At 33.7% G+C, this 9,178-nt stretch overlaps 1 protein-coding gene across 6 annotated transcripts; it reads left to right on the top strand.

Moving 5' to 3' along the window:
- Positions 1-301: 301 nt before the first annotated feature.
- LOC129288224 (acyl-coenzyme A oxidase 4, peroxisomal-like) lies at positions 302-8,750 on the top strand. 6 transcript variants are annotated; one of them, XM_054924737.1, is made up of 14 exons: positions 302-461; positions 943-1,047; positions 1,985-2,091; positions 2,217-2,294; positions 2,378-2,501; positions 2,603-2,676; positions 2,754-2,813; positions 2,960-3,069; positions 3,226-3,385; positions 3,800-3,876; positions 3,946-4,117; positions 4,281-4,373; positions 5,171-5,233; positions 8,724-8,750. In XM_054924737.1, the coding sequence occupies exons 1-14, from the start codon at positions 434-436 to the stop codon at positions 8,733-8,735; spliced, it is 1,263 nt and encodes a 420-aa protein (XP_054780712.1). In that variant the 5' UTR covers positions 302-433; the 3' UTR covers positions 8,736-8,750. The 6 variants fall into 6 exon arrangements, with proteins under 6 accessions (XP_054780712.1, XP_054780706.1, XP_054780711.1 ...); XM_054924731.1 differs by lacking the exon at positions 8,724-8,750 and adding an exon at positions 5,569-5,908; XM_054924736.1 differs by lacking the exon at positions 8,724-8,750 and adding an exon at positions 5,618-5,907.
- The last annotated feature ends 428 nt before the right edge of the window (positions 8,751-9,178 follow it).

The following is a 9,178-nucleotide window of genomic DNA, read 5'->3' as shown; positions in this document are numbered from 1 at the left end:
TGAATTTGTAACTTATTTTTTAAATTTTAACATGGTTGAAGAATAAAAAATTTTTTTATATTAAAATTTAAAATAAGAGATACAAATTCACCATAAAAAAATTATAAAATTGAGAGATTGAATTATAAATTTTTAAAATTTAATACTTAAAATTAACTTAAATTAATTGAAACTCTTTGTCATCCTCTCAACAAAAAAAAAGTACACTGATGAGACGGAAATCCGCATTTTGCTGACGTGGAAGCATGAAACTGACTTTGAATTGCGTACCCATCCGGCAGGCCTCCGGGTCAATTTGATCGCCATCAATTTTTTATTGTCGGCCAGTTTCATCCAAATCCTAGCTCTCCTTTCCGTTGTTTCTTCACAGCCTCGATACTTCAACCATTTTTCCTTCACCTGTAAAACCCTAATTATTCTGCTATTCGTCACCATGACTGTCCCTTCTTCTAAGAATCGAGGTCTGTATCGCATTTTCATTTGCCATTTCTAAATGCTCTTGTATGCTTGTAGAATTCTTTATAATTGTACCGTAATTCTATCTAGTTTTAGTTAGTCATGTTGATTTTCTAGTTTGACTTTTCTCTTTAAAATTCATAAGAATATTGCTTGAGGATGCTATTATATGGATTATATTAGTTCTGAGGAGTGGCATGATGTTCATGATTATGTACTGGTTATGGAACTGTATTATTATGATTATTATTATTATTATTATCAGTTTCCAGCGTCTTATTTCCAATTCATGGGAGCTTTTTGTTATCGTACACAGTGTCTTGGTAGTGGAAACGCACCAATTGAAGACCCTGCGCTATTTCTTGTCTCTTGCTCTGATCTGATAGAATGATTATTCTTATCCTATGATTTTTAATCGGTCCTTTGAATATAATTGCCATATATGATGGTTAATAAGAGCTATTGTTACATACTTTGATTTCACAGGCGATGTTGTGAAAAATGAGATGCCTTCCTATTTTTATTTGCCATCGCTGGATATCTCTGTAGCATTTCCTCAAGCGACTCCAGCCTCTATATTTCCTCCATGTGGTAAGATTTGTTTTTCATAGTTCACGTCATGTTTAGAGAAATCTGATGTTTTGGAAGCTTTACTTCACCTAGACTAAAGAGGTTTAAAGAAGAGGTCGATTGTGTCTCTAGACTATCATGCTGTTTTAAAAACTTTGCATATGATGTGCTTATATATGTTTGATATAATAGACTAGATTTGGTTCATGTGCTTAGAAACTGGATGCCCCCCTTTCTTCCTTTACTGTGTTGTATGTCTTAACATTTAATTTATAATAAATAGGACTACTTTTTCACCCTTCTGAACGAAAACTACTCTCTATACATGCATGAATTTCTCAAAATTGTTATATCTAACATCTGCACTTAGAATTTACTGAATTGAAAGTACAATAGTAATATTATGCAACAGTTTTAATCAATAACAGACTAGCCCTGACTGTGCCTGAATCCAAAATCTGTTGGAGCTTTTTTCTGTGAGTACATGTTAATAATATTACTTGTACATATTGACTATACTGTGGCTTGAGTTCCTGTGAGGGAGACCCTGCCAAGTGATCTCACAAGTGTTTCCTCTGCCCTCAAATTCTTTTCTATAAAAATTCTCCAGTTAAGATATATAATTCATGCTAGTTTTCCCCATTTTCCCCATTCTAAAACAGTAGAGGCATTAGGTGGCCCAATTCTTTGGGGATTAAAAAAAAAAATTTCATTACTTGTTCAGTTTATCTCCCTTCCCAAGCTATTGTTACCTTGCGAAAATCTTTGTTGTTAGACAGAGCAAAGAAGCCGAACATTCATTATATTGATGCTCACTATTTTAAGATTTACATTTAAAGTTCTAAAATGCAGTCCTTATCCTTCACTTCTGTGTCTTCCCCATTGCATGATTTGTCAAGTTTGTAAATATTTTTGACTTGATTCAGGATTTAATGTTCTTGATTGTTGAACACTACAGCTTCAGATTACTATCAATTTAATGACATATTGACTCTGGAGGAGCAGGCTGTTAGAATGAAAGTAAAAGAGTGCATGGAAAAAGAAGTTGCTCCTATAATGGCTGAGGTATCTTCCTGTGATCCATTTAAAATGAGAATATGATATGATTGTTCCATTGTGTTTTGACTGCCTTTATTCTTTTCTTTCTTCTTGAATCAAATCTCTTGTTTGCTTGTGTTTCCCCCCTGAAGTATTGGGAGAAGGCTAAGTTTCCTTTCCATGTTATTCCAAAACTTGGCGCACTGCGTATTGCTGGTGGCACTATCAAGGTTCTGTCTTGCATATTATGTGTATATATATTCTATTATAAGAGACATGGTAAAGGAGGTGCTTAGCTAGTTCTGATTCTCAGGGTTATGGATGCCCTGGTCTTTCTGTTACTGGAAGTGCTGTAGCCACAGCAGAAATTGCTAGAGTTGATGCAAGCTGTTCAACTTTCATTTTGGTTCATTCATCCTTGGCAATGCTCACTATTGGTAACACCCCTATGTTTGAATGCTTATTGTTTCATCCATCAGGAAAATCTATCAACAATTCCTGATTTCTTTTTGTTTCTTTTATTAATTGTCAAGTACAGCTTTGTGTGGATCAGAAGATCAGAAGCAAAAGTATCTACCTTCATTGGCACAGCTACGCACTGTAGCATGTTGGGTAAGTTCCCTTTTCTGTCATCTCATCAGTTTGCTGTGGCACCACTTGTTAAAGATGTTTATTTTTCCATTTGTTAGGCTTTAACTGAGCCTGATTATGGAAGCGATGCCAGCGCTTTAAAGACAACAGCAACAAGGGTCTAGTACCTTACTCATCCTATCTATTTGCTTTTGCAACAACTTCTATTGTGTCTTTTTCACTTTATTTTGGCAGTCAAATTTCACTCTATTTAAGTATTCAAATTTCTTCAATCTTGTAAAATGGTTTGCGTTGAAAATATCAGGTTGAAGGAGGTTGGATCCTTGAGGGCCAGAAACGCTGGATAGGAAACAGTACATTTGCTGATTTGTTAGTTATCTTTGCTAGGAATACCACAACAAATCAGATAAATGGGTATATAACTAATGTTCTTAGTCTCATTATATATATGTGCATGTGCATGCTCATGTGCGTTCAAGTTTTTACTCAAATACCCATATTTTCTTGATCCGTTGATCTTTTTTCACAAGTTCTCATGTTTCTCCATGTGGTTTTTGACCAATAACTTAGGTATATTGTGAAAAAGGATGCACCTGGTTTGATAGTCACGAAAATAGAGAACAAAATTGGACTCAGGATCGTTCAAAATGGAGACATTCTTTTGAAGAAAGTTTTTGTCCCTGATGAGGATAGAATTCCTGGAGTGAACTCTTTTCAGGATACAAATAAGGTAAGATTGTATGTTGATTTTTTCTTTGCTATGATCTTAAACTGCAGACGACTTCAACAAGAAATTTCTAATTTAATCCTTACGTGTTGCTAGAACTTGGAGGACATCATTGTCTTAGATCCTTTGTCCTTGTAGTCTTGTACCTGTTTAGGATTCTTCTAATGTCTTCTAGTTTATTTGCAAGATCAGATGCCTGTGTTTTGCCCCCTTTCCCCCCTCTTTAGGCTGGAATAATCTTCAAATATCATCATGCCTTTACCACAAAAACAAGAATACTCTTCAAGTATAAATCATCCTTGGATAACAAGTTGAGATTACCATCTCCTCAGTTCATCTTGTCCATATATCGGTCATCCTTTTACGCTTGTTTCTTGATCTGCATAGTGGTTATTTGTTCTCTGCATTATGAAATAGGTACTTGCTGTTTCGCGTGTGATGGTTGCTTGGCAACCTATTGGCATTTCAATGGGCATATATGATATGTGTCATAGGTATGTGCTTTATTGGCATGCTTCGTACTTAAATTAGGAAAGCATTCTAAACTCTTGAGTAATTTAAAGGTACCTAAAGGAGAGGAAACAGTTTGGAGCACCATTGGCAGCTTTCCAAATCAATCAACAGAAACTTGTTCAGATGCTTGGTAACATTCAAGCAATGATTCTTGTTGGTTGGCGCCTTTGCAAGTTGTATGAGAATGGTAAAATGACTCCAGGTCATGCCAGCTTAGGGAAGGTTATGTCATAACCCTTGCATCATGTGTCTGTGTATCTGGTGATCTTGTCACGTTTGTTGTTGACCTTGGTGCTTCTTAGCGAATAACAAGCATTCAATTTAGGTCTCTGTCATCATCAGTGGTTGTGCTAGCTGCTAATTAACTTTTGTTATCAATTTTCAGTCGTGGATCACCTTGAGGGCAAGAGAAACAGCTGCCCTGGGACGTGAATTACTTGGTGGCAATGGAATTCTGGCTGATTTTCTAGTGGCAAAGGTTATTATTATTAATTCTTAAATTAAGTTTTTTTTTTTTTTTCTGAACATCCAATTTGATCTAGATAAAAATGGGATTAATTCGAGTAGATATTACCAAGCATGAAGTCTATTAAAATAAGATGGCAAGGATTGATGGAAAACGGAATGAAAAGAGTGATTTTGAGTTGAAAAATGACCCTTGTGACCTTTTTCTGAGAAAGTGATAAAGTATTGAAACTGACCTTTTTCCCGATCCCCATTTTATCAAAATTAGTAGAATTCATTCATTTCATCCTATTCAGTTATTTTTGTATATATATGCACAATAATATACGCACGTTGATAATTTTCATTTCTAAACATTAATATATATTTATTTTTAGGAATGCATTCAAATTTACTTCTTGGTTATTTTTGTTTTTCAAAATTTTACTGGAACTTCATAGAGCTATGCAAATATGAGTATGTCCCCGCCAAATAGGAAGGACATGGGACAGTAGTGTGGTGATGGGGATGAAGTTCGGGAAAGGCTTCCACATCCTTGTTTTGCCACATTGATGGTCCCCTTTGCGTTAGACGAATATTTCTAGACATCCAAGGAGCACTTCCACGCTATAATAATGCAACTTATGGAGTCTTTTTATTTTTTTAATCTCTTTTTCGCTGAGATTGACCTTGGGCCTATATGAGCAACTTTGTTTTCTGACTAAAAAGAAAAGCCTCTCTCAAATGTATATCTTGCATCGCAGGCATTCTGTGATTTGGAACCTATTTATACGTATGAAGGCACATATGACATTAACACACTGGTTACAGGAAGGGAAGTTACTGGTTTATCCAGCCTCAGGCCTGTTGCCCAAAGAAGTCGACTGTAAAAATGTAAAGTATTCCCATGGACTGATTTTATCTACTCAATTCTCTGCTGTGGTGGGTTTCTAATTCAGAAACAATCTTCTAGCGGATTTAATAATCATACAAGTGTTTGTATAGATGATGACTCAGTAAAATGGAAAATAATATGATCTTCCCTTGTAGTACGTTTCTTGTCTGCATTTGCTCTTTTCGTTTTTTCTGTTAGAGTTGAGTATTGATTGATGGACGGTCTGTTATAATTTCTACTATGACATTTGTTCTCTTTTTTGGTGTTGGGAAAGAGGATTCCCATATCTGAAATGATCACTTGTTTAATGTTATAGTCTCACAACACTTTGCAGGCATGCGGAGTCTATCTTGACATTTTTTTGTTGTATTCGGAAAATGCAGAAACATGCTCCGATTCCATGCTAAGCCAATATCATGAAGCCGATTTGTAGTAGACAATGCGTGCCTTGTCACTTACGAATCACATTCACAATATTTGCTGCACAAGACTTGATCTCATTAAATTAAAGTTGCATATTTGTTAATTTTTAACTACAGATTTAACTAATTGGCATCATTCTGGACGTACACGGCTAAAAAAGTTAGTCCATTAGAGTAAGATTAGATTTGACATTTGAAATGTTGAGACATTGAACTGTAAATTTGAAAAGGTTGTAGGGGTTATGATTCAAAGAAAAATTAATATTCTATACTTGCAAGAAACAGAATGACATGGAGAAGAAGTTAAGGATATTCAAAATTTTAAACTTTGGTATACAGTAAAAGTAAGTATATGCAATAGAGTAGGCATCATTGTTGATAAGAAGTGGAAGAAGAACGTTGTAGAAATTAGCAAAATTAGAGACAGAATTATTTTCTTAAAAATGATAGTTAGACATGAGACTGTTAATATTGTTAGCTCTTATGCGCCTTAAGTTGGGACAGAAGCTAGTCTTAAGGAATTATTTTGGGAGGATTTGGACGGATTGATTCAACACATACCACAGAGTGAAAAGGTTTTTATTGGAAGAGATTTTAATGGGCATGTCAGGAGGGAGGCTGGTTAGTATGCGAAAGTGCATGGTGGTTTTGGTTTTGGAGAGTTAAACAATGAAGGATAAATTATTCTTGATTTCTTATTGGTATATGATTTTAAAATTGTCAACACTTATTTCAAGAAGAAAGATGAACATCTTATCACTTATAAGAGTGGAACCTCAAGGTCACAGATTGATTTTCTTTTAGTTAGGAACACGGATAGAAGATTCTGTAAAAATTACAAGGTGATTCTCGGGAATGCTGTAACAACACAACATAAGGTCCTTATTTTTTATGTGTGTATTATGAGTAAAACTAAAAAATATCGATAAGTAGTAGTACCAATGATTAAGTGGTGACAATTAAAAGGTAAGAAACAAGATATTTTCAAGTGAAATTTTTTGGATGAAGGAATTTGGGAATATCAGAGAAGTGTTAACATCTTGTGGGAAAGACATGGTTAAAAAGAAAAAGGAGGTTGCAAAAGTAATTTTAAGAGAATCAAAAGGTTTTGGTTTGAGAGATGAGTCTTGGTGGTGGAATAATAGTGTATAAAACAAAATCAAACAAAAAAACTGTTTTAAAGCCATACATTTGTGTAATAATGAGGAAAATTGGAAAAGATATTGTATGGTTAAGAAGAGAACTAAGAGAATTGTGAGTAAAGTTCGTTCTAAAGTTTTTGAAGAATTTTATAAGAGTCTTGAGACAAAGAAAGGAAAATAAAACATTTATAAGATTGCTAAGAGTAGAGAAAAAAAATCAAGAGATCTAGAACAGGTAAGGTGTATAAATTTGTCATTCTATTGAATAATATGTAAGAACGAGATAAAGGAAGCTCTTAAAAAAATGATAAATGGTAGAGTCAACGAACCTGATTGTATATCTATTGAAGTATGGAAATGTTCAGGTGAAAAAGGGGTGAGATAGTTAATTAAGTTATTTAATGTGATTTTATGGCCTAAGAAAATGCTTGATGAAGGGAGGAGAAGTACATTAATTCTTATTTATAAAAATAAAGGGGATATTCAGAATTATACTAACTATAGAGGGATTAAACTCATGAGATACACAATGAAATTGTGGGAGAAAATAATTAAACATAGGTTGAGATTAGAGATAAGTATTTCTGAGAATTAGTTTGGTTTTATGCCAGGTGGATCGACTATAGAGGTGATTTATCTACTAAGGGGATTAATAAAAAAGTATCATTGTAAAGATAAAGATTTACACATGATTTTTATTAATTTGAAAAAAATTTATGACCGTATACCAAGATAAGTGCTTTGGAAAGCTTTAAAAAAGAAGAGAGTACGGATTGCTTTTATTAAAGTTATACAAGATATGTATGAGAGGGTAAAAACTAGTATAAAAATGTCTAGTGATCAAACAAAGAATTTTCCTATAAAGATTAGATTACATTAGGGATCATTTTGAATCTTTATCTATTTAACTTGTTCCTAAATATTTTGATAGAAAATGTTGAAGGAGAAATTCTCAAATGTATGCCCATCGCGGATGATATAGTTTTTATAATAGAGACAAGAGAAGAGATTAATTGTAAACTTGAGTTATGGAGGAGGACATTAGAGTCGAAAGGTTTCCGTCTGAGTAGGAGTAAGACGGAATATTTATATTGTAAATTTGGTAAGAGACTAGTCGACAGTAATTTGAAAGTAAAATTGAGAGATCAAATTATACCTCAAGTAGAAAAGTTTAAATATTTGGGAGCCATCATTCAAAATGATGGTGAAATCAGTGGAGATATTTCATATAGGATTCAAGTTGGGTGATTTAATTGGAGAAAAGTTAAAGAAGTTATTTGTGATCATAAGACGCCTAATAAACTTAAAAGAAAGTTTTATTGTACTGCTATCAGACCGACTATGTTATATGGTAGCGAAAGCTGGGCTCTAATGGGATAGCAAAAGCATAAAGTTGGAGTAGCAAAGATGAAAATGTTATGATGGATATGCAGACATACACATAAAAATAAAATTCAAATTGAGCACGTACACAAAAAAGTAAGGGTAGCACCTATTGAGGAAAAATGGTAGAAAATCATTTGAGATAGTTTGGACATGTACAAAGAAGACCGCGTAAGGCACTAATGAGAAGAGTAAAACATATAACTTTGAGCCCTGTTAAAAGGGGCAGAAAAAGGTCTAAGAGAACACTCTTGGAAGTTGTTGAACGCGATCTTTTAATTAATAATATTTTTAAAATCTTGATAAATGATAGAGCTCAATGGTATTTTATAATCCATATAGCGGACCTCACCTAATGAGATAAAGGCTTGTTGTTGTTGTTGTTAGGCATAACCTATAAATGAAATGGTAAGTACTTTCAGTGCCAAACTGATGGTACTTTTCATACATGAGTTTTCCCGCCCCATTTATCCTAATTTATCACTTGAAGTTCATCCTTCTTTTATGTATTCATTTAGCTTGAAAAATTCATTTTTGTGTAGGTGTCAATGTAAGCAAAGTTCCATTGAATATAGTGGCAAGAGACCTAGGTCATTTATGTAAGCTTTCCTGTTGAATTGGCTGGCTTCCCTCCTTTGTGATTATTACTAGCTATGTGTGTTGCATGATACTATTATACTCCATTAATAACCAAATTTTTGGTTATATTATTAACCAAAATGCCTTGTTTAACAATTTTCATTATGTGTTCTCTTGAGCCTTCATCTATCTTTCTTCACGTGGTTCAAGATTATCTACTTCACCTTTTTCACTTGTGCCTCTCATAGCATTGTTTGCACATATTCAAATCATTTTAAATGATTTTCAATCATCTTCTCCTTCGTATATGTTACATTGACTCTTTCTCATATGTACATATCATGAGTCTTATTTTTTCTTATATACCTACACATTCATTTTAACATTTTTATATTTACTACTTTAATTTTATACTTGT

The sequence above is a fragment of the Prosopis cineraria genome, unplaced genomic scaffold (genome assembly GCF_029017545.1).
Source record: "Prosopis cineraria cultivar Desert tree isolate PC_DT_omini unplaced genomic scaffold, ASM2901754v1 PC12, whole genome shotgun sequence".
NCBI classification, from domain to species: Eukaryota; Viridiplantae; Streptophyta; class Magnoliopsida; order Fabales; family Fabaceae; genus Prosopis; species Prosopis cineraria.
This window is presented reverse-complemented; position numbering and strand designations above follow the sequence as displayed.